Source organism: Stigmatopora nigra, chromosome 5 (genome assembly GCF_051989575.1).
Source record: "Stigmatopora nigra isolate UIUO_SnigA chromosome 5, RoL_Snig_1.1, whole genome shotgun sequence".
Taxonomy (NCBI): domain Eukaryota; kingdom Metazoa; phylum Chordata; class Actinopteri; order Syngnathiformes; family Syngnathidae; genus Stigmatopora; species Stigmatopora nigra.
Window position 1 is genome coordinate 3,704,061 of NC_135512.1, and position 27,331 is coordinate 3,731,391.

General features: G+C 36.9%; 1 protein-coding gene across 9 annotated transcripts in view; it reads left to right on the forward strand.

Annotated features, from left to right (window-relative positions):
* scfd2 (sec1 family domain containing 2) overlaps positions 1-27,331 on the forward strand; it is a 90,035-nt gene that overhangs the window by 7,012 nt on the left and 55,692 nt on the right. For all 9 annotated transcript variants that reach the window (XR_013326351.1, XR_013326348.1, XR_013326349.1 and 6 more), the window contains exons 4-5: positions 3,020-3,147; positions 8,388-8,563. Coding sequence is in view for 3 of the 9 variants with exons in the window: in XM_077716808.1 (XP_077572934.1) it covers positions 3,020-3,147; positions 8,388-8,563 (304 nt within the window). In the remaining 6 variants the exon portion in view is untranslated. The remainder of the gene's footprint in view (positions 1-3,019; positions 3,148-8,387; positions 8,564-27,331) is intronic.

A 27,331-nucleotide genomic window follows, 5' to 3' on the forward strand; every position in this document is an offset into this window, starting at 1 on the left:
GATCTAAATTGCTACACATATATACGCATATGTACACACTTAACACCTTTGTAAACACACAGGCAAATATAACATTCTTCTTTGCCTTCTCACACACTTCCAGGAACAAATCCCTCCTACCCAACAAGCGTACAACCCCCTTACCCCCAATTAATGTATGCAGACAGTCATCTATTATTTCATCACTTAAATATGCCTGCTTTACTCCATGTTCAACAAAACTTTGTAGCGCTTAAAAGGATGACTAGGGGTGCAAGAGTGCCCCCTTCAGACAGTTTATCAAAAATTATTGTTCCCCCCCCCCCCCCCCCCCACATCCCTCCCAGTGTTCCCCAGTATGGCGTTGTTCACCTAGTTGCGGGACCAGTATAAACCTCTGGAAGCTCCGCCTCCTGGCTGACCAAATGGCCCCAGCAGGGAAGGTGTCAAGAGGTGATGAGTGGGGGTGCGTTCGTGTGTGTGGGTTTTTTTGGTAAAGGGCGGGCATAGGGCCAAATTAAAACCATATTTAACCCATTTCTTTGTCCATGGTCCCATCAGGGATGCACGCACACTCCGTTTTTTATGCAAAAGCGCTATCAAAAACGCAAAAGTAAGCATCCACAGAATAGTAGAATCGTAATGTAGTATTTCAAATATGTCAATTCATGATTTGACCCTCAACACCCCCCTCCATACTACTCATTTTAATAATGTTCTCCATAATTGTTGCCATGTCATCGTTTTGGAATTTCCCTCAATTTAACCAAACGTGTATTTTTTGGGGGGGAAATAAGCTGATTTATTTTTCGTGTATGTAACGAAACAGGCCGTGTCGTGTTTGCTGATTTTTTTATTTATTTTTTTCGTTTTTGTTTGACTAGTCACTGAAGACTAAAGGCCGTTACTTACCCCCCCCCCCCCCCCATTTCCCCCCTTGTCCAGCCCCTGAGGTCTGGAACAAATTACATCTGATATTAAACACATGGCAGCAGTTAGAAACACAAAAGACGGGAATGACGAAGACACAAAAAAATAGGAGCACATTTGTCAACAAGCGTACCCCTCCCTACATCTACCTTCGCAAGCTTTTTTTTATCCGTCTTTCGTTTTGCAGTATTTCGTAAGAGAGACGTAAAAGACGGGAATTGCTTTTGTTTATTTCCCCGAACAACAAAGTGTCAAAAGTGAAGAAGAAATGCAATGAAATGTCATCAGTGCGTAAATCCAGTTGAACAAGATGGAGTGCCTTTTCATTTCCTTCGAGTCATTACCCATTCTTTTGGTTTTGAAGCATATGATTGACAATTATATATACTGTATTTTCACGACTATTCGGCGCATCGTATTTTTAGCCGCAGTGTCAGTAACGAGTGCTATTTCTGTATTTTACACACACAAAGGACGCACCGTTTTTATAGATGCAGCCAGGCAAATAGTAGCTAGCTAGTAGCTAGTTAGTTAGTAGATTCTAACGCTGACTTCCATACTTCGTAAAGCTGTGTAGATGCCGATCACCAGGCCACAATCCACTGGGTGTATTGACAAAATAACTATATATCCCAGCATTCACTGCGCAGTACTTAGTGGTAGTAGTTAATAGTAGAACTAGTGTACCCTGTCGACTGATTTATTTGATTTTATCGTGATAACAATTTTAGTATTGGTCCATATATAAAGCGCACTGGATTATAAGGCGCCCTGTCTATTTTTAAGACTTTTATGTGCGCCTTGTAGTCGTGAAAATACAGTAAATATTTTTTATTTATTATGTATGCAAACCTGAATTGCTAAGATGCAACTCAAAACCCAGTTAAAGGAAAATACACTAAGAAAACACTTGTTTAGGTTTTTCAGTTCACAGGTTGGTCAAAAATAGGCCCAAAAAGAACATGCTTTTCTGAACAAAAGTCACCAAACCAAACTTTCTGTTAGCATTGCTTTAATACATATTTGTTCTCGCAAATGTTGATAGTGCTACACTCACACAAGCTGTGTACGAAGATTCCATTAGCGAGGTGGATCAGAGTGTTCTGTTAGCGAGGAGATATGGGAAAGATGCTATCAACAGGAGCTTAGCCCTCCACAGACTCTGACACACTACGATGGTATTAACATAGATGGAGAGAACATTCCCAATGCTGAGTCACTGTTAACTCTGACTTTTTCCTGTGCGGGTTCCCAAAGGGAAGTCGACGTACTCTGGCTATCAAACTGACACATTTTTGTCCCAACTATTTTGTCCATTCACGCACATCTGGGCAATGTGTGAAGGATTCTCGATGGAGAACAGAATCGGGCAAACAACTAAGCCTTGTGGAACACCACAATAGATATCCGAGGCTTAGTGAGTTTGTTTGTTTGCTCTGTCCAATTTAATTCACCCGTGCTTTTTTCAGTGTCACCACAATATGATGTAAATAAATACATTTGTTTTTAATGTGGCATACTTTATGTCAAGGGTGTCAGACTCGGGTTGGTTCGCGGACTACTTTAATTTATTTATTTATTTATATAATATTTTGATTTTTTATTTATTTTTATAAATGGATTAAAAAACTGGATTAAAATCCCTAAATATTCAGTTTTTTTATCTAATACAATGTTTATTTGAGCTTTTTATAAACATATTTTTACATTTTACAAAATATTTTTGAACTAAAAACACAGAAAAAATAGTTTAAAAATTGCAATTATTGATTTAAAATGGAGAAAATCAGAAAATGTAATATTCATCCATACTCTTCATTTGAATTTGATCCTAAAACAGAAAGTCGGCATCATCATTTACTTTCCCGGGCCACACAAAATGATGCGGCGGGCCAGATTTGGCCCCCGGGCCACCAGTTTGACACATGCTTTACGTGGTTCAAATAATGAGACACAAACACTGTGCAGTCAATACAACAAAAGCAACATTTTCTCAAGATTGGGTGCACATTTTTTTAGAAAGAGAAAACAGATGTCATGGTATATTGCCAAGATTTACTGTTTAAAAGTGTAACTTGACGGCTCTGTTTTTTTTTCTTTTTTCTGCCAGGTCGCCTGCAGCCCGTTCCCTTTGGGAGGCCATGCTCACCAGCAAGCACAAAGAAAGTGTGATGGAGGTCCGGCGGCAGCTCGTTGAAGCAGCCAGCAAGGAGAACCTGCCTATCAAGATGAGCATGGGTAACCATATTTATATTAACATTTTGTTGTATAAGTGTCGCCTATATAACACCTAATGTCTGATTTTTAACATTAAATGCCAGGGTCTTAAATATGGGTAAATAAAAAATATTTGGGCATATGTTCCCAATTATATTATACTATAGTTTATATACTACTTTCGTTATTTAAAAAAATAAGTAGTTTAAATTCATTTATCACTAAAGATAAGTGTCGTTTTCGTATGTTTTTCTTATTTTCTTGGACGAAATTGCATTTTTATTATTATTTTTTTCCCCCAAAAAATTGATATTGACGATGCTTAACGTCAAATTGTTCTAAGCCTCTCAAAGTCAAAACATAATGGAATCTCATTGGCTGCCAATATGTTAATTTTAATGCCATATAAGCATTCACTACCAGAATTTCAAAGGGTCACCTCACCCTGTAACTGCCCTGGTGCGCCACCTACTGAGTCAAAGTCAAAATTCTTCACTCAAACTTTGTGTTTGCACATGTGGCCATGGAGGAAATGTGAACCACATGCTGAAGCTGCAACACACACACACACACATTTGCAAACTTTTGTTGTTTGTTAATGAAGCAAAGGAGGCCACGGCAAGGAATAAAATATGTTTTGGCACACAAAAATCAAGTCATCACGCTATGACACACACACAAATATGCACAAACACAGATCTATTAGTCCCAATGTGCATGTTCACCTTTATGCAACCTTCTTACTCACATTGCATGGTTGATGTCAGCATACACGCATACACATTTAAAGTTAGTGTGAAAGTTAGCATCTGGCATAAAATAGGCAAGCCCTCTTTGGTCCCTCTGCTCCTGTAATGTTGTGTGAGGGGGGGGGGGGGGGTGTCTGGTAACAGGCAAATTGTGTGAAGTGCTGTATGTTACGCACACTCAGACTCTCAAGCATTTACGTGTAGGCAGGTTTGTGCTTAAAGGCGTAATTTGTGGGCCATCCAAACATTTAACCCCGATCAATGAGGTTGCTGACTGCCCGATGTCGGATGCAAACAGACACTAAGCCCAGGGTGGTACTCTCCATTTAAACGTCAATTTACACAAATCTTCTTTGGATGAGGACCAGAATAATAATATCGGAAGAACAAGTCCATTTGTGTTGTATTTAATGTGTGAGGGCGTCTATGTTAATGAAAAATAAATACCGTATTTTCACGACTATAAGGCGCATTTAAAAGTCTTAAATTTTCTCCAAAATTGACAGTGCGCCTTATAATCCAGTGCGCCTTATATATGGAAAAAACAGAAAACCAAAAACGAAAAACCATTACTGTCGGATGTTAAAAAAACACAAACGCCTGAAATGAAACAATACTGTTAAATATGCAGATCAGCCATCTTAGTTTACAAAATCTTCCATCATATAGCTCCTCCCCCACTGCAAGATTTTATACAAATAAAATACAAAACATCAACAATGGCTGGCTCTAGAGGTGACTGTGTAGTGAGTACTTCATACCTGGAAGTCAATAGCAATTACTGTATTTTCACGACTATAAGGCACACTTAAAAGCCTTACATTTTCTCCAAAATAGACACTGCGCCTTATAATGCAGTGCACTTATAATGCAGTGCGCCTTATAATACAGTGCACCTTATAAATGGAAAAATGTCATTCATTGAGGGTGCGCCTTATAATGCGGTGCGCCTTATAGTCGTGAACATACGGTACACTTTTACTACGTTTGTATACTAGACTACCTAGATTTACAAATTGTATTGATTCCATCAGAAACGTTGGAATTTAATTTACGAGTCCTCTTTTTTTTAAAACCGTAACCTTCCCTGGACTACTTCCGAAATATAGTCCTTCAGTCCACACGCACGCCAGATTTCCGACACCCACTCCGGCCCATTTTGGCTTATTGATGTCTCAACAGGATCAGCTCATGTACCGAGAGAACAAGAAAATGAAGCATTTTCTCAGAACCTTCGCTTGACCTGTCAGCTTTCGCACTGCGCATTTGGATGATGAAATTCCCCCGTTGTGTGGAACGTGTGAATGTAGTTGTGTCTGGAATTCATCTGTTGCATTTGGGGAACTTTTTCTGGAACAGCTATATCATCGTTGTCCATCTGTCCATATCTGTTGGCGTATGTAATATCTTGCGGATTTATGAAGGGTTGAATCGTAAGGCCAAAAAACGCGATTCTTTCTAGTGTCAACATCCGTAACAATAGCTTTAGAGAGGTTTTGAGAACTAAATGCTATACATTTAAAACTGCATTTTCGTTTTTATGAATAAAGTTAACGACATTAAACCATTTACAGCCATAGATGTAGTGCTTATGTCCCAGCCAACGACCCAAACATAAATCTGTGGAGGATTGTACCCAAACATAAATCTGTGGAGGATTGTATCCGTCATAGCCACTTTTAGCCTGTGACCTCCAATCCCACATATAACAGCTTGGACCTAAAATGTCCTCTACTTGTCCTCACTTTAGGTACATAAATACTAAAATTCCCTCATTTTTGGTCCCGATGTCCCCTTTCAACAGAGAGTTACTCACAGGGCTGTCCAGCCACTGAGGTGAGCTCTAAGTCAACCCTCCCCCACCCCCACACACGGAGATTCTACATCACTTAGCCTCGTATTCACCCCTGCTCACCTACAGTCGCTTTCAAGTAGCTGGACTAAATCATCGTTTGCCCTTCTAGCCTTTTTGTTTCCCTCAAGGCTTTGATTATAGGCTAAAATATTTATAGCACAGTAAATGGTAGATTTGCACCTACAAGTGACCCAGCTTGTGGTTTGAGCCATTGTTTAGTGCCAAAATTGGAAATATTTGCAGTAAACAAAGCTGATTGAATCACATTTGACTGGGATGAATAGCAAAAAGAATGAATGATTGATGATGAATTAATTGAATGTTGTTTATTTTAAATTATCATATATTTCTCATGATGCTAGTGTCATTGTATACCACTATACAGTTTTTGGGAAAATTGTCTTGGCTACTGCGTAACTGGATTGTACATCGTAAATACTCTTTATTTCATCCCATATTCGGGAAATTTCTTGTCATCGATGAAAGTATACATTCCTATTTTTTTTAAATACCGTATTTTCAAGACTATAAGGCATTATAAGGCGCACCCTCAACGAATGACATTTTTTCCATATATAAGGCGCACTGTATTATAAGGTGCACTGTATTATAAGGCGCACTGTATTATAAGGCGCACTGTATTATAAGGCGCACTGTCTATTTTGGAGAAAATTTAAGACTTTTAAGTGCGCCTTATAGTCGTGAAAATACGGTACTTTACAAAAACAACTTTGAGGGCTTTTGGGGACTTCTGGAACAGTTTACGTCATGTCATTTCCATTTATTTCAATCGGGCAATCTTTTGAGATATAAACATGACCACATAAAAATTTTGACTCTAATTCTATCGCTCCACTTTATAAACTCACACATTCCAAAGATACTTGCTTACATTATTTGTTATTATGAGGCTAAAAAGTGATGTATTTAATCTCTGGTACTGACAAAAACTTGTAAAAGGGCCTAGTTTATTTGCTCGTAGTGTGTCGCATTCAACTCATATCGCATGTGGCCAATTGAGACCCCAAAGTGAAGCCAACTGTGAACTAATTTGTCCATGCAGTTCTATTTTTCTAAAACTTTGATACTTTCTTTGAAATCCGTCCGTTAATGACTCACCAAGTAGCGTTCGTTAGCACAGATAAGTTTATCGGTTCAATCCGAGGTCTTTAACAAGAACGGGGTTCACAGGATCCTCGTCGTTGATTCCGATCCACGAACAACGTGCCGTTTTAGTCGGCCATTAGCCGGCGGAGTTTTGCTTGGAACTGGCACTGGATGCATTTCTGGGCTTGAATTATGCTTGGCAAGTGGAGGCTGAGAGGGTTACATTGCCAGGAGTTTTTTTTAAAAAAAATTATGGCGGGATATGCTTACAATAGAGCTTTTCAGGCTTTTGCACTGAAGCTTATTATATAAAATGCTTTAATTTTTACATGAAATTTGATCTTACCTTTTGTAGACAGTTTGGCATCAACACATCGGGAAAGATTGCTGTCAAAGAGTTTAGTTTTGTAATTATTCTTCGTTTTATTTCCGGGAAATATATATATATATATGAGTGATATTTCTGACTACTAATTGTTTTTGCCTGCTTTTCTTCAGAAACTGCGTGTATTAACCAATGCTCCATTGACGATTTTTGCTAAAACTACGAAAAATTAATTCACTTTAATATCATAGTTCATTTGATTTTGAAAAATGCAACATATACTGTCCTTTCCAATCATTTCCACTAACAAACCAGGCCAAACATAATTCCTCCCAGTACCTTGAGGCAACTTCCAGAAGAGCACAAAAAAGGCAAAAACATTCATTTGTCCTTTGTAATATCTTTACTATTATGGTCAAAAATACAAATTGAAATGCTAGCCTAAGGAGTTGTATACACCAAGTATCTATCTATGTATCTATTTAGCATTCTGGAAGGCCCTTGTCCATGTGTCCTGGTGTGTTTGGCCTCGCTAAAGAAAACACTGACCGCCCGAGTCCAACAGGAAATACTCCCACATCTGGTGCTTGTTCAGAGCATCAACATGAAGACGTGGTCGTTACGGGGGAGTTAATGCGTGCCCCCGTCCCTTTACCCCAAGGCCCCACTGTCCATCCTCTAGTGTTGCTTTTGCCGCCTCTTTGCGGGACTCTCTGTAAATAATTTCAACGCGGCTCGGCCTCACACGTATTAGTCACAGTCTTATTAGTTAGGGCACCTCGGCATTGTGTTGACTTGCTTCCGCCCGGGGTGTCGCTCACCCTCTTCTTGTATATTTGTACTATTCCTGCATAACACTGTTCCCATCAGGATGCGTTACCCAATTTGTGTTGTCCTTCTGCTTTCTTGTTTATTTTTAATCCATAATATTGTAGAATATCGTATTTTTACGACTATAAGGCGCACATAAAAGTCTTAAAATTTCTCCAAAATAGACATTGCGCCTAATAATCCAGTGCGCTTTATATATGGACCAATACTAAAAGCTAGCTAGCTTCTATTTGACTGGCTGCATCTCAAAAACGGTGCATCCTTTGTGTGTGTAAAATACAGAAATAGCACTCGTTATTGACACTGCGGCTAAAAATACGATGCGTCGTATAGTCGTGAAAATTCAGTATGTATATGTTGCAACCTTTAACACCGTCTTTTCCATCTCCTCAAGGCCGAGTGACCCCTGAGCAGCTGTGCTCTTACGCGCGACCGTTCCGAGGGGACGCGGGGGCGCTGGAGAATCACTGCGGGGTGCTTCAGCTGGGACTAGCCACGGCGCAGACCCTCCGACACCCTCTGCTTCCCCGTTGGGATGCCTGCTTGGCCTTTGAGAGGCTGCTGCTGCAGGTCAGTTAGAGCTATAACTTTTGTAAACTACTTTTGTACATACATGTGTGTACATACACATATATATATACATACATATATACATATATTGCACACATATGCATACATATATACATATATTGCACATATATACATACATATATACATATATTGCACATATATACATACATATATACATATATTGCACATATATACATATATACATATATTGCACATATATACATATATTGCCCATATATACATGCATGCATACAGTTGGCCTTAACACTCAGCCATTTTTTAATTGACTATATGTACATATAAACTGATTAGTTTGGCAGATTTTCAAGTCCCTCAAGAAGGGAAGAACATTACACGTTGTGCACAAAAGTACATCAAATATATACTAAATATGTCATGAATAAAATAATATATATACATATATATACCTACATAAAATGCTGATGTTTTTAGTAGACACCTTTGTACAAAAGCTGACACGTTTAAAGATATAAAAAAAAAAACACCCAGCCCCTACTTGAATACACGCATAGCAGCAGCAGACACCAAAAAAATTAAATATAATATATTTAAACAAACACGAAATGAAGAGAGTTGAGACTATTTCATTTGGCGGAAAAAAATCTATTTTCTTTTTAGTTTTTTTCTACATTTTAGTCTTTCAAAAGAGCAGAATTAGCAGTTTTGTGCGCCTCAAACGCCAAATATTTGCCCACCGTCCCGACCACACAACTTCACAGATGCCACTTTGAGTAAATCATCCCAATAACCAGCAATAAATTGTAATTAACGTCTGCTTATTAGCGATTTGCACCTTTTCCACGAGTCAATATTTAGCTTGCCTCGGACCAAGCAGGTAAGTGGGTGTCTGCGGTTTTGATTGCCGGTGGCTTCCATGTTTTCAAACTAACTGAAGGCTTGGGAGCAGAAAAATGCAGACTTCCCTCTCTGTCAACAAGGTTGTTTGGAAGAAAAACATTCACATCCAGTAAATACTGTCCTAGGGAAAATGCCCAATGATTTTTAGCATGTTAAACGCTATTGTACACAGTCAGTTATGACTTGAACTGAATTATCCTCATACTGTATTATCTCCTTTTGGACTTTGCATAGCCATACCTAAAGATATTTTAGAACCAAGTGAAGGGAACCAATGGCTCGGTAGCCATCTGTGGCTCTTTTAATGGGTCTATATGGCTCGCCACTAACCTGTGAGGTAAAATATGGAAACCACTAGTGAAGGAGCTGAGTCTCGAAGTGGTGTTGACTTTACCTCTATCGCCACTTGATCATATTTTTTACTACATTAGTTTTTATCTATAGCGCAGGTGTCAAAGTGGCGGCCCGGGGGCCAAATCTGGCCCGCCACATCATTTTGTGAGGCCCGGGAAAGTAAACCATTAGTGCTGACTTTCTGTTTTAGGATCAAATTAAAATGAAAAGTAGAGATGTATATTAAAATTCCTGACTTACCCCCTTTTAAATCAATAATTGCCATTTTTTATTCCATTTTCTGTGTTTTAGGTTCAAAAATCATTTTGTAAAATCGAAAAATATATTTAAAAAAAAGCTAAAATAAACATTGTTTTAGATCTATACAAAAATGAGTATTCATGGCTTTTAATTCAGTTCTTTTAATCCATTTATAAAAAAAAAATCTAAATATTATTATATCTAATCGAGTTGACGTTAAAGCGGCCTGCGAACCAACCCGAGTCTGACACCCTTGGCTATCTGTCAAAAAAACTTCCCGACCCCTTGATTTAGTCAACTTAATCAAAGTAAATGGTGGCAAAATAAAAGCAGACTACTACTACCAAAAGTCAATATTTAAAAACATACTCGTAAAAGCCTCCCTTCCCTCAGCTAGAGGCCGTACTGCTTTATTAAAACGAGAAGGAAGACTCCAGGGCTTAAAGTTCCAGCATCTATTAACTCCATGGCTCCACTTTTGATCCCCTCTCCCATGGCTGACTGCCTTCACCACCTGACTTTCAACTTTCTCACTAACTGCACACGTTAGAACATTTTTAGCTGGGTAGCCGTGGGCCTTGCTGGGCCAATCCAATCTCACAATGCGAGAAGTTGATGTTGGCCTCTCTTTTATTGCGGTATTAGGGGTAATGAGTTGTGTGCGGCGTGCTGGTATTTAGGGGTTTAATCGTCATAAACTGAATTCATTTTTATCCTGTCGTGCATTTGCCACTCGGACTGTTACTTTCAGTGGCAGTGGGTGTTCTTTCAATCCCCCCCCCCCCCCCACAGGTGTGGGTTGGGCAGCAGGAACGTTTTCAGGGGCCAACGGGTTCAATGTTTGGCCGACATGTTCATGTCTTTGCAAATACGATATGTAGTAAAGCTGCCAAATACTACGGATCTCCCATACTTTACTTTGCCAGTCTTCAGCAAACTACTAAATATGCATTTCGATTAAAACGATGAAAAATCTACCGTATTTTCACAACTAAAAGGCGCACATAAAAGTCTTCAATTTTCTCCAAAATAGACTGTGAGCCTTATAATCCAGTGCGCCTTATATATGGACCAATACTATTTTTTTTATTACGATAAAATCTAATATATCAGTGGATAGGGTACACCGTCCTCTCACAGCTAGGATAAGCAGCCCCCGATTTGATTTTATCGTGATAACAATTTTAGTTTTGGTCCATATACAAGGCGCAATGGATTATAAGGCGCCCTGTCTATTTTGGTGGAAATTTAAGACTTTTAAGTGCGCCTTATAGTCGTGTAAATACGGCAGTTGAAATTAGAAATCATATTTTCTTCAATTAAAATTTGTTCTATTTATTTATTTTTTGCTATCATAAGCAACGTTTTAGAGTGCTGGTTTAGATATGAGTAGTGGCTATTTGTATTTTATATACATATATATACACATTTGTATTTTATATACATATATATATACACATTTGTATTTTATATACATATATATACACATTTGTATTTTATATACATATATATATATATATATATATATATATATATATATATATATATATATATATATATATATATATATATATATATATATATATATATATATACAGACATTTGGATTTTATATACATATATATACACATATTTGTATTTTATATACTTATATAAATATACACATTTGTATTTCATATACTACATACACATTTGTATTTTATATACATATATATACACATTTGTATTGTATTTACATCTATATACACATTTGTATTTTATATACATATATACACGCATTTGTATTTTATATACATACATATACACTTGTATTTGATATACATATATATACACATTTGTATTTTATATACATATATACACATTTGTATTTTATATACTACATATATATATATATATATATATATATATATATATATATATATATATATATATATATATATATATATATATATATATATATATATATATATATATATATATATATATATATATATATATATATATATATATATATATATATATATATATACACATTTGTATTTTATATACATATATATATGTATGTATATTTATATATGTCCTACTAATGGGCACATCTCTTGGAGGAGCCCACCTCTCACCTTGGGCCTCCTCTAGTGCGCCACCATGAGACAGGGGCACGGTCTGAAAGGCTGGAATTGAGGAGTGTGGGTGTATGCTGGAGCTGGCTGGACCTGTCTGGCACAGCCGTTGGGTAGAAACTCAACAAACGCCCTCATTCTCCAATTCCCAGCACACCGCAGGGCACGCGATACCGAGCTTCCCATCAACGTTTGGTGCACCCAGAGCGCCCCAAGTCAAACAGGCGCAACCGCAACAAGCCACCCACTGAGTCCAGACCAGTAAGATGTTAAAGCTACATCATCATCATCGGCTGTGTTAGTCGCGCATTTTTTTTTTGTGGCTTTACTTTACTCGAGTATTTTCACTCAGCACATTCGATAAAAACTACGTATATTTCGTTTTAAGAGTACTGTCGCAGATCTAAGGTCCTGTAAATGTTTTAAAAATATTTTTTTAAAAGCTCATATAATTTTACATTGGTCTTTAGCAAATGTAGCATCTTTTTGCTTATGCAAAACCTGCTTTAAATTAACAAAATGAGGATTATGGGATTAAATTTACCAATTTTGTCATACGCAGCTGGGTATGATGACAATTAGGCTTTTGTCGAGTCAATGATGATGACAAGCCTATGTCTTATTATTATTATTATTAAGCATATAGGAAATATGTCCCATTGATATTAATTGTTTATTAATTTTTTTTTTATTCTTTCGATTCGATCAGATTTTGTTTTCACGATATATCTCACCAGTATTGATTTGATAGCAGTCCAATACGGACAATTTAAAATCATTAAAAAGTTTGTAAATAGCAACTAAAAATAAATAACACCACATTTTTGTATCAAAATGAGTTCCGCTGGTACTTAATCTTTCAATGGTCTAAGAAATTCCCCCAAAAACTTGTTTGATACATTTATTTTATTTTGTCAAATTTATAGGACATTTTTGTTTTTCAAGGATTTTTATGTACCATATTTTCACGACTATAAGGCGCACTTAAAAGTCTTAGATTTTCTCCAAAATCGACAGTGCGCCTTATAATACAGTGCGCCTTATAATACAGTGCACCTTATAATACAGTGCGCCTTATATATAGAAAAAATGTCATTCATTGAGGGTGCGCCTTATAATGCGTTGCGCCTTATAGTCGTGAAAATACAGTATACTCAAAGTACTTTTGCCACCTCTGGCGTGAGCTTGTATCCGTACTCGGTGTTTACAACAGTCATGCAGCAGGGATGAAAATCTTCTCTCACTTCGTGTCCTCTTGCAATCGTTGGGTTGGGATTAGAGAGGGCAGCATGTCTGCAAACATTCAAGCGCAAGAGTTATTAGTGGTCACTGTGCTGTGCAGATGCAAAGGCTGCACAGGCCCCCGTGTCGCCTCGTCTCCCCCTTGGGGTCGCCGTAACCGCCCGCCTGGCTCTTATCTGGACGTCCTGTGTTTGACAAGAAATGTTGTGTATATACATGCCAAATAGGCGACTGAAAAAAACAGGCCCCGCCACTGCAGCGGTCGTCTTATCTTCGGGTTTGTTTATGCCAAAACTACTTCGAGTAAGCTGTTTTTGAAGGAGTTTTTTTTAGTGTAGTCTTTCATTCAGGGTTTGCAATAATGACTCCAAAAGGATTTGGTGGGACAGTCGTCGTCGAGTGGTGAAACTCTTGAAATAGTTAAAGTATTTTATTTTGGAAAAGTCAATTTTTCTTGTGTTTTTAGCTCAAAAATCATTTTGCTAAATCTAAAAATATTTTTAAAAAGCTAAAATGAACATTGTTTTAGATCTATAAATTCTGAATATTCAGGGGTTTTAATCCATTTATAAAGAAAAACATCTAAATATTATATCTAAAATGAAGAGTATGGATGTATATTAAATTTACGGATTTTACCCCCTTTTAAATCAATAATTGTCATTTTTTAATATTTTTTTTCTGTGTATTTAGTTCAAAAATCATTTTGTAAAATCTAAAAATATTTTAAAAAAAGCTCAAATAAACATTGTTTTAGATCTATAAAAAACTAAATATTCAGGGTTTTTAATCCATTTATTAAAAGAAATCTAAATATTATATCTAAAGTATGAATGTATATTAAATGTACAAATTTTCCCCTTTTTAATCAATAATTGTCATTTTTAATCAATTTTCTGTGTTTTTAGTTCAAAAATAATTTTGTCAAATCTAAAAATATATTTAAAAAAGCTAAAATAAACATTGTTTTAAATCTATAAAAAAAAAAAAAATATTCAGGGCTTTTTATCCAGTTCTTTAAATCCATTTATTATTATTTTTTAAATATTATATCTAAAAATGATCCCAACAATGTCATTTTACAACTTTTCGGACCCACAGCATTTTTCCAGACTTTATCTTTTGGCCCTGTCTTCCTTTTCAAGCCAAATAAACTAATGACCATTCCCCATTTTAAACCCAGCATCAGTCTACACTACCACGTAATTGCCAGACCCTTTCACCTTTCTCCTTTGCCCTTCTCTCCTGGACGTACGATGACCTGTAAAAGTCTCGTTGTTATATACGCCCAACAGCCATACTGCCTGACTATAAAGCCCATGTCAGTACGCTGTTATTCCAAGATTTACGAGGTCGCGCCTATCCACCACAGATGAAGCATCTGGATCACATAATTCCGCTGGGTGACACGGGAAAATGTTGATATTGCTCCAAAGTTAACTTTCATCTTATCTCAGCCCAATGCCACAAAACAATTCACAATTCAGGAGTTGGGGGGGGGGGGGGGGTTGGCGTTAAGCCTCTAATAGTCCTGCTCCCCCAGGGTTCGGAGTCTGTCCCTCTAGCCCAGACATTCCCCAGCCTCCTCCGTCGATAGCATCCCTTGCTTGGAAGATGGAGAGGGCCCGCCATTGTCAGTGACTTAAGGGCCCAAGAGACTTAAGGGTCCGACGTTGACCCCCTTCCCGGTTTCCCCACTGTTTAACAGCGTCGCAACCTGGCTCGAAAGTCTGCCCCATCCTTCTAAGTCGGCTACGTTTTGCTTTTATCCCCTTGTTTGCCCCAAAGCTATGACTCAAAAGAAGCCTAAAAGGTTAAAACCCATGTCAATGACTTTGCTGTCTCATCTTATGGCACAGGTATCAAAGTGGTGGTGTGGGGGCCAAATCTGGCCCGCCATAGTCCGGGAAAGTCAATGATGAGTGTTGACTTTCTGTTTTAGGATCAAATTAAAATAAAGAGTATATATGTATATTAAATTTCCTGATTTTCCCCCCTTTTAAATCAATAATTGCAAATTTTTTAACCCGTTTTTTCTTCGTTTTTAGTTAAAAAATCATTTTGTAAAATCTAAAAATATATATAAAAAAAGCTAAAATAAACATTGTTTTATATTTATAAAAAACGGAATATTCAGGGTCTTTAATCCAGTTCATTTAATCAATATATCAAGAAAAAAATCGAAATATTATATCTAAAATGGTCCGGCCCACAGACATCGAGTTAACTTTCTGTTTTAGGATCAAATTAAAATGAAGAGTAGAGTTTAAAACTGTATTTCTTCCCGTATTCAGGAAATTTCTTGCCTGCAGTTGCAGGACAGTAGCAAGTACAGACACGGAAGACATTGTAGAACTAGTTAAAAAAACGGACATAAAAATGACTGTCAAGATTGGTTAGGAATGCCTCATTAGGGTAAAACTTGTAGCTTGCTCTGTTCTGTGGCGTTTTTCTCTTCACATGGGAGATAAGTTAGAGAAAAGCATTCTCCAAATTCTGATGATAGGAAGCTGACATTGATTGACAGGTTTCCCCCTTTGTACTTCATTCTGGTGTTCTTTCACTTTCATTCCATTGAAATCGTCACTGTCAAATGTAGCTTTTTTCAGCCTACTCTGAATTTAAATGAGTTGATCATTAGTAGACTTCCATTCCATTTGAACTGAGAGAATCATCTGTCCCTCTTATCTCAAAACACATTTTCAGAAAGAGACTCCACCCCTAGAGATGTATTGTTTTGCATGTATCCTTGAGAATCCGCAATTTGTATACAAATGAGTCCCTTTTTTCATAATGCGCCACATTTCAATTCACCGACCGACTTCTCATATCCTTCTGCATTTCTTTGTCCTATTTTTTTTTCCCTCCGCATTGCGCCAACTGTTGCACGTCCAACCATCTGTGATTGAGGCGACCCTCCCTTATACCCAAGCAAAGTTAGGAGGGGGATGAGTTTGTCACGTATTTGTCTTCCTTCCTGTGTTTGGCTAGAGATGATCACATCTGATGCAGTTTACTCCCTCGGAAGAAACCCGGAAAAACTCCCCCCCCCCCCCCCCCCCCCCCTTCTCTCCACTTTATGCTTTCGAAAGTTTACATTGTTTACATTGTTCAATTCAGCCCTGTCCTAATGCTCTATCTGTGTTTTAGGCAGAGAGAGGGCTGTTTATATAAGGTTAAGTTGTCAAAGTGGTGGCCCGGGGGCCAAATCTGGCCCGTTGAATCATTTTGTGTGGCCCGGGAAAGTTAATCGTGAGTGCCGACTTTCTGTTTTAGGATCAAGTTAAAATGAAGAGGATAGATTTATATTAAATTTCCTGATTTTTACCCTTTTAAATCAATAATTTATTTTTTTAATCCATTTTTCTGTGTTTTTAGTTCAAAAATAATTTTGTAAACTCTAAAAATATATTTTAAAAAAGCTAAAATAAACATTGTTGTATATCGTTAAAAAACTGAATATTCGAGGCCTTTAATCCAGTTCATTTAATCAATTTATATGAAAAAAATATAAAAATTATATCTAAAATGGTCCAGCCCACAGAAATGGAGTTCACTTTCTGTTTTAGGATCATTTTTTTGTTTTTAGTTCAAAAATCATTTTGTAAAACCTAAAATATATCTAAAAAGCTAAAATAAACATTGTTTTAGATCTATAAAAAACTGAATATTCAGGGATTTTAATCCAGTTCAAAAATAAATTTAATATTTCATTGGATTACTGTTTTCTTTTTAGCCACACTGAGTGGCATTTGTATACGGCGGCCCCGGTGGCTCGTAGGAGAGGGTCTCTCGGAGCCCTCCGCCCTGGGTGAATCGGGTCAGTGTGGTCTGCCGCCTTGGCCTGGTGGCGTCAGGCTTCATTTGAACACGCACCGAGAAGACGCCGCAGACTTGTCGGAAGAAAAAAAAACAAAAACATCCCACAGTGCTGAGCATTCAGCGTTAAGATTGCTAACAAACGTGGCTCGCCCAGAAGAGCCTCAGTTGCGAGAAAACCTCGACAACTAGCCAGTGTCCTGAACACAAGTGAGCAGTCAACCACTTCTGATTGGCACATCACTTTATGCAGTAAGGACTCGACTTACGAGTTCAATTTGTTATGTAACAAGCTCATATTTATGGCCTACAGCCCAAGCTATAAATCATGGCCCAGGGCAACTAGCATAAACTAAGTATTGTATTTCTCAGACTATTACTCACAATTGAGTATAAGTTGGAATCATCAAATAATGCATAGAAAAAAATATATGTCGCACTGGCCAAATAATGCACAATGAATCGGAATATATATACATATACACATACATGTGTATGCATACTAATATATATATATATATATATATATATATATATATATATATATATATATATATATATATATATATATATATATATATATATATATATATATATATATATATATATATATATATATATATATATATATATATATATATATATATATATATATATATATATATATATATATATATATATATATATATATGCATACAAATATATGTATATGCATACAAATATATGTATATGCATACATATACATATACATGTGTATGCATACATATACACACACATACACATACACACGTATACACGTATACACGTATACACGTATACACGTATACACGTATACACGTATACGCGTACACACATATACACATATACACATATACACATCCACATATATGTATTTAAGTCGCATAAGTGTATAAGTCACATTTTAGGAGGTCATTTTTTTATTAGACCAAAAACCAGGTAACCAGTAAAATAGAGAACAATAGGTTAACTACCCATCTAGTAACATAACAGTACTTTAGCCCACACACAAAAAAGCATAACGGCTTGTTGGTTGTCAGAGAGAAAACATGCATATACGTCGCACTCGAGTATTAGCCTCTATGAAAAAAGTGCGCCCTATAGTCCGGAAAATACACTGATGAATTTAGGTGTGTTTATTTTATTATAGCCTTTTTACATTGTACAATATGGCCGACTCAGCTGCGTGTGTGCATGCATGCGTTCATCCTTTTAATGTGCTTGCTCTGCTAATGGGGGTGCTCAACTTCCTGTTGTCACAAACAAGCCCTCTGTCCCCCCCAGTCCCCTCCCCTCCACCTCAGGACAGATTAACTATCAGCTCATTTGTCACTACCTGCTGAGCGCCGGCCGGCAAAGGTCAGCCGACCGTAAGACATGGCTGTCTTTTGTGTACCATCTGAAATGGAGACAGCAGCATTCCAACACCTATGACTGTCTCTTTTTGTTAGATTAGATAATGATACAGGCACATTTTAGACCCAAAATGGGGGGGAGAGACATGTCCTAAAGACTTGAGGATGTCCTATACCAGACTTGACTCTTTGCTAAAGGGATTTGTGTCAAAAAAAATCAGTTGATTCTGACATTCAATTGTGGATTTTATAGTTTTTTTTATTGATTCCTTTTGGTTAAAAGACTCATTGCCCGATAGCACAGGTGTCAAAGAGGTGGCCCGGGGGCCAAATCTGGCCCGCTGCATCATTTTGTGTGGCCCGAGAAAGTCAATCATGAGTGCTGACTTTGTGTTTTAGGATCAAATTAAAATAATGATTATAGATGTATATTATGTTTCCTGATTTTTCCGCTTTTAAAAAAAAATTAATTTTAAATTTTTAATCCATTTTTTTCAGATTTTAGTTCAGTAGATTATTATAGATGTATATTGTTTCCTAATTTTTCCGCTTTTAAATCAATAATTGTACATTCTAATCCATTTTTTCCTGTTTTTAGTTCAAATTTTTTTTTGTAAAATCTAAAAATATAAAAAAGGCTAAAAAAACATTGTTTTATATCTTGAAAAAAAAACTGAATATTGAGGGCTTTTAATCCAGTTCTTTTAATCCATTTATTTAAAAAAAAATCTAAATATTGCACCAAACATTCTCAAACCCAAAAACTTTAATCATGCACTAACTGAATTTCAATAATAACTGTTTATTTCCCCCAAAATATTTTATACATACATATTTAATACACTGTCAAACATATCTTCTTAACTGAGAAACATTTCTATGTGACATCACTTTACATTGGCTAAGAATAGGAACTACATTGTGTAATGTTTTGAACAGCTGGTCTTGAAAAATCTACCAAAACTACTAAACCCTACCAGCACAATGCCAGTGTAGACCAGAAAGCCCCCTTTAGCCCCCCATAGTGTGACGTCAAGTGATGAATTGCTCTTTGTACAGTAAGATCAGTAGTCTAGCAGTGCCCTTTATAACCTAGGGTGAGCGTTGACTTGCATCAGTAGAGATAAAAGGGGTAAATGGGGGGGATTGGGTTAGGGGGGGGTACCCCTCTGGTCATGAAGCAAAGGTGACACAAGGACTCTTCTTTGCTAAGCGTGTAATTGTACCCATCTGAAGCCTCCTATCACCCCCACCCACTCGTGCCCACCTTGTTGCCCCAGGGATTGGGCCAATCACCCAGAGAGAAGGCCAACCCATCGCCATGGCAACAAGCCAAGGCGGGTCAATATAGGTCAAGGGTTGGTTCGCGGGCCGCTTTAACGTCGGTTAACTCGGTTTCATGTGGGCCGGATTATTTTAGATATAATAATTAGATATTTTATTTTATCAATGGATTAAAAGAACTGGATTAAAAGCCCTGAAGATTCAGTTATTTACAGATCTAAAACAATGTTGTTTTTAGCTTTTTTTTATATATTTTTTGATTTTACAAAATGATTTTTGAACTAAAAACACGGAAAAAAATTGATTGAAAAATTACAATATTGATTTAAAAGGGGAAAATCATGAAATTGAATATACATCTATACTCTTCATTTTAATTTAAGCCCTGAAAATTCCGTTTTTTATAGATCTAAAACAATGTTTGTTTTAGCTTTTTTTAAATATATAATTAGATTTTACAAAATGATTTTTGAACTAAAACCACAGAAAAAAGTGATAAAAACTGACAATATTGATTTAAAAGGGGGAAAATCATGAAATTGAATATACATCTATACTCTTCATTTTAACTTGATCCTAAAACAAAAAGTTGGCACTCATGATTGACTTTCCCGGGCCACACAAAATGATGTGGTGGGCCAGATTTGGCCCCCGGGCCGCCACTTTGACACATGTGATCTAGGTCAATCAGGTACAGACTCTCGCTATCCTTGCTCTGTCATTAATTACCCATAGTTGCCCCCGGGGGCTCCGGTTTGTGTGTAACTTCATAGCTCAACAATTGGTTGGTGGGGCGATTGTGTGGTCAGGTTTGAGCATTTGCTTGTTGAATCGAGTAGTATTTTTTTAGAGAAGTGACCATTTTTGGAGGGTTTGGACATTGTGCATATTCAGAAAATATGTTTTAAAAAAAGCTAAATTAAACATTGTTTTAGATCTATAAAAAACAGAATATTCAGGGCTTTTAATCCAGTTCTTTTAATCCATTTATAAAAAAAATCTAAATATTATATCAAAAATGGTCCAACCCACATCAAATCCAGTTGACGTTAACGCAGCCCGCGAACTAACCCGAGTCTTGACACCCTTGCGCTTAAGGATTGCCTATCAAAAATATGTGTTGGATTCATATTCTTTGCTTATAGTTCTTGCTGACTTATCCAATCAGATGTTCCCATATCATAAGCCACGAACAAATGGCTGTCTTGCTATGTTTACAGGAGGATGAAAATCTCTATTTGAACTTGCCATGTTTATTGTACTCTTAAAGTCATCCATTTTTTTCTCTCCCTCCAACGAAGTGTTTCTGTGAACATGACAATGACCACCCAAACTGAACAAACGTACATCCCATGATATACTGTCTTGAGTTAAACACACAATAGCCAACATGTAAATAAATTTTGCATCACTGCGGGACTCCAACACAACATAAAAGACTTGATTTTTCAAAACAATGGTGTATTGAAGACATATTATTCGTCCTTCTGCTCTGAATTAGTTGTCGAAATGTTGAGGCTTGTTTTAATTCCTGTTCTTAAAGGGACATACCAATCTTTTCAATTTTTACCCTAAATATTTTATACAGTGTTCCCTCGCTTATCGCGGTTAATGGGGACTGGGACCCCCCCGCAATAGCTGCATTTCCGCAAAGTGCCCCCTCAAAAATGCTTAAATAAACGTGTAACACGTGCACAAAAGCACTACCAAGCAAAAACATCATAGTAGTCCGTATGGAGGATCTTCTGCAGTTTTTTTGCACGTAAGAAACATCGTTATTGGGAGTTGTGAACATTTTTTTGGGCGGTGAAGATGCGCCTGGAAACAGCCATGACGTCATCAATGCCATTCCTGAACTCTCACCATGTTATTGACCATTTCTTTGGCCTTTTTTGATGCAATTACTAATTCTTATTGAATATTTTGTTTGCACCTCTTGTAAGATGATGTAATTTATAATTTTAACTTAATATCTTTCATTTTTTTTCCTGAAAAAATCCGCGAAGCTCTGAGTCCGCGATAGCTGAAGCGCGAAGTAGTGAGGGAACACTGTATATGCTTGAAAGTTAGTGGTGCAAAGAGCTTGATGGGTTTAGCTTTTTGGCTCTAATGCCAACTAGGAATCTGGATTATGATCAGCGACTCTCTGTAGGCCAATCAGATCACACTTGTTCATCATAGCAGCAATCTTGTGGATGTGTAACTTGTTAAACTTCAAACATGAACACATTTGGTCTCTATTTGTTGTAATTTTGCTAAGCGAATACAGCCTTTTTTGGGAATGATGGCTGGGCTTTACTAGAGGATAATTTAAGAATATTTTTGTTCATACCTTCAGGTTAACATTAGGGTAATTGGCTTTAAGGAATTTTGACAAATGGAAAGAAAATTCAGGAAATGTTTTCGTTTTGGCTTCGAGTTTGAGTAACAAATGCGTTTTTTGGCAGATAATAAATGGTCTGTTGCGTTGTTATTTGCAATCAAGAATGCTTCTAACTCAATGTTGATATTTTCTAGGTCAAAATGTGAAAGATTTCTATTACAAGTTGGCATTTTTAGAGTCCAAATGATCTAAATAAATATCTGGAACTTGGCAATATCTATATATGAAAAACAATCAACAATTTCCAGGCCTTGGCAAGGTCCCTTGGGGCATCTTTTTTAGACTTAAAGGCACCCTAATGTCTGAAACTATAAAGGAAAGGGAAGGGAAGGGGACTAAGTCACCTCAAAAATCCTTTTGAAGATATTTCATAGCTTTTAGACTCATAACTATGATCAAGACTCAAACGGCTGATTCATAACGTGACCCATTTCGACAATTTCCAATTTTGCTTTCCAGACATGACCCCGAGAAAGACCCCTAAAGTCTCGATTACACCGGTTTAATGACTGAATGTACTCACGGTGGCTTTTTAATTTTATTCTTCTTAGGCTCCATAAAGCACAAGAAGGCTGGAACTAAAGCACAAAATAGATACAGCTGCAAACCCATGTGATGTGTATTAAAAGCATCTGGACTCCAAAGATTAGCTTTGGCTATGTTTGCTTTGTTTTCATTTGAAGATGCAGAAAAAAACACAGTGGACTGGTCACCAACTAATTGCAGGACACTCATTCATCCCCATAATGATTTACAACAGGGGTGTCAGACTCGGGTTGGTTCGCGAGCCGTGTTAACGTCAACTTGATTTCAGGTGGGCCGGACCATTTTAGATAAAATATTTCGATTTTTTTTTTTAATAAGCGGATTAAAAGAACTGTATTAAAAGGCCTGAATATTTAGTTTTTTATAGATCTAAAACAATGTTTATTTTAGCTGTTTTTAAATATATTTTTAGATTTTACAATGATTTTTGAACTAAAAACTGAAAAAAAATATTAAAAAATTACAAGTGGGTAAATCAGGAAATTGAATATACATCTATACTCTTCATTTGAATTGAGCCTAAAACAGAAAGTCGGCATTCATGATTTACTTTCCCGGGCCACATGTAATTTATAATTTTAACTTAATATCTTTAAATTTTTTATTAATTTTTTTCCAGAAAAAAATCTGTGAAGCTCTGAGTCCGCGATAGCTGAAGCGCGAAGTAGCGAGGGAACACTGTATCACCAAACTTCCCTGTGTAGCTCAATTCACTGTCGCCTGCCTGGCTAGTCCAAACAGTCGTCGTGTGAAAATGACTTATTTTAACAAGAGGCATTTGTATGCTAAGTGGTGCACTTTGGCACTTTTCAAGCACACAGTGACAGCCTCGTTTCTCAGACGGCCAGTGCTATAGTATGAAGAGGAGGCACTTCTACGCCTTCCTGCGCCTTGTTGTTCAACAGCCGGGGCTCTGCGCAGCATCAGGCGCTAGGCTACATGTGTCAAAGTGGTGGCCCGGGGCCCAAATCTGGCCCGCCGTATCATTTTGTGTGGCCCGGGAAAGTAAATGATGAGTGGCAACTTTCTGTTTTAGGATCAAATTCAAATGAAGAGTATAGATGTATATTAAATTTCCTGATTTACCCCCTTTTAAATCAATAATCGTCATTTTTTAATCCATTTTTTCTGTTTTTAGTTCAATCCATATTTTTCTGTTTTTAGTTCAATCCATATTTTTCAGTTTTTAGTTCAATCCATATTTTTCTGTTTTTAGTTCAATCCATATTTTTCTGTTTTTAGTTCTAAAATCATTTTGTAAAATCTACAAATATATTTATAATATATCTATAAAAAACTGAATATTCGGGGATTTTAATCCAGTTATTTAATCAATTATTTTTTTTAAAAAATGCTCTATTAAATTCCCTGATTTTCCCCCTCTTAAATGAACAATTGTAATTTTTTAATCAATTTTTTCTGTGTTTTTAGTTCAAAAATCCTTTAGTAAAATCTAAAAATATATTAAAAAAAGCTCAAATAAACCTTGTATTAGATCTATAAAAAAAACTGAATATTCAGGGCTTTTAATCCAGTTCTTTTAATCCATTTATTTAAAAAAATCTAAATATTATATCTAAAATGTTGACATTAAAGCAGCCTGTGAACCAACCCAAGTCTTGCACTAGGCAAACAGACAGACTAAGCATTAGCGATGCATTTACCATCTGCTCAGAAAAGACGTGCCTTGATGGAAGAGGGTACGTACCGAGAGAAGGTTCCTAGGTTTTTTTAACGCGAGACATCATCCATCACGTCTCAAAGAGTCGAACTGCGTTTTTTTTTCTCTCCGTGGCACCCTGACGGTCCTGGTTTAGAACGCAGGTCATGGAGTGTCAGTGATGCTGACTTGTTGCATGACAGAAGCCACCTGGGACGTGAACTCTACAAATGGCAAAGAGACGGGTTCACATTGAAAGTGTTTATGATCGGGGTGCATTACTTTTGTAAAGACTCCATCCGATGTTTAGTTGTGTGTTTTGGGTCTCTGGGTCTAAGACCCTTGACCTAAGGCTGGGACCAAGGTTTTGAACACTGAGACAACACATTTTGGCCCCAGATGGCATTTATAGTCTTGTGATTTCATTGTACCCTGTACGGATTTAAGACGCCAGATGTAGCAAAGAAGAACGTACAGTACTTACTGATCTGGTTCTCGTCGTTTTCATAATACACTTCAGCTGTTTTGGTTTGAGGTATCATCATCATCGTCCCATGGGTGTAGATCTGCACTCTTCTTCAGTCTTTGGTTTTATTACCCTTTTTCATCAGGGGTTTCAACCCGATTTCTTGTCCTGGTTTTTGTTCCAACCGATCCCGATAGTTTAACGCAAGGATGTCAGACTCGGGTTGGTTTGCGGGCTGCGTTAACGTCAACTTGATTTTATGTGGCCATTTTAGATATAATATTGATTTTTTTTATATGGATTAAAAGAACTGGATTAAAATCTATGAATATTCAGTTTTTTATATATTATTTCATCTTTTTTTCTTAGTAAGAGAAAATAATTTATTTCATAATTGGTTTTCTTTTTAAAAGGAAACCATTTTTATTGAGTTCCGTATTAAAGTAGAAGACAGAATTTTTTTTGTATATTTTTAGATTTTGAGAGATTATTTTTTACCTAAAAACACCAAAAAAATTGAGAAAAAATTGCAATTATTGATTTAAATGGGGGAAAATCAGGAAATATAATATACATATATATATATATCAATCATTTTAAATTGATCCTAAAACAGAAAGTCAAAACTCTTGATTTACTTTCCCAGGCCACACAAAATGATGCGGCGGGCCAGATTTGGCCCCCAAGCCGCCACTTTGACACATACTTTAACCAATAAGGCGCCTTTTGACTAAGTAAGTAGCCCCTGACTACAATCAACTGCTTACACTTGCAAAAAAAATGGCCACTTGTTCGATTTGAATGAAAACCTGCGCCCCCTCACGGGAAAAGCCAAATGTTTAGTCGTAGTAGATGTATAGCCCCTGTTTCGAATCTTTTGTACATCCTTATCGAAGTTATTATAAGTTACCTTGTGCCAAGATGTATATCATAATTCTGGCTGTGTACACGGTTGGTAGTGTATAGTCCGAGGAAGAGAAGGTGATCCATTAGACTCTTGGGATTACAAGGTCGGAAGACTGGAGGAATGAGCTTTGCTTGCCCAGAATTTGGTATCGTAATCCATCTTCTTTCACTTGTAAAGATGTCGTTTATAGATATTTTTAGTATGGTAAAAAAAAGGGGGTTTTGCCATGGTATCATAGTAAGTGTAATGATACACCTGTGTTAGTAAATGTCTTTCTTTGGGCCTTATGATTTGGAACAACTGTTTTTGGAGTCGTAGTAGTATTAGATGGGAATGGCAGGATTTCAAATGTAATATTTCTAAATGCCAATTGAAGGGAATAAGATAAGGCAATCAAACTGTCTCAAAAAGATAAAGGGAGAACTCAAGGTTTATATCTAAATGGTGGTAGACTTCAGGCTTAGCCATAAAATAAGTCAAATACAACTTTCAGCAGTAATAAGCATTCATGTTATGCTTTTATGACTATCTATTAAAAAGGAGCTAAATTATTTTTCAAGAATCTGAATTTATTGCATTCGTCGAATAATGTTCAAACTAAATGGCGGCCTCCGGGAATGGATGACAATTTATCTGTTCATTGGTTGGCTGAATTTGACTTTTGAGGACATAAACCGTATTTTCAGGACTATACGGCGCATGGTATTTTTAGCCGCAGTGTCAATAACGAGTGCTATTTCTGTATTTTACACACACAAAGGACGCGCCGTTTTTATAGACATAGCCGGGCAAATAGCAGCTAGCTAGTAGCTATCGTTACTATTCCAACACTGTCTTCCATGCTTTGTAAAGATGTGTTGATGTTGATGTCCAGGCCACAATCCATTGGGTGTATTGACAAAATAACTATATATCCCAGCATGCACTGCGCAGTTCTTTTTCTACTGGAAAATAGTAGAGTCAGTGTACCCTATCCACTGATTTATTTGATTTTATCGTGATAACAATTTTAGTATTTGGTCCATATATGAAGTGCACTGGATTATAAGGCGCCCTGTCTATTTTGGAGGAAATTTAAGACTTAAGTGCGCCTTATAGTCGTGAAAATACAGTAGGTGAATGATCTTATATTCAACATTTTAATAATCCATGTGCAGACGTGTAGGCTGCAGAAGGATTATGGCGGGTGTGTGCGTTCTTTCATTGCGGGTCCCGTCCACTCGGCTTGTGACACTCGAGTAAACACAAGTGCAACACATCTATCTTTGTATATGTATGTGTGTATATATATGTGTGTGTGTGTTGGAGCAAGTGTTCCAGGGTGGGTGTGTGTATAACAGAAGTACTCTGTGAGTGAACAAAATGCTACCACGTCAACGTTATTAAGTCTTATAAGCCTAGGGAGGGAACGTGTTGACATGATACACTTCATCATACGGTGGGAATTCATGTGTGAAAATGTGCTTGAAAAAAAGGTAAAAAAAACTCCCCTGGC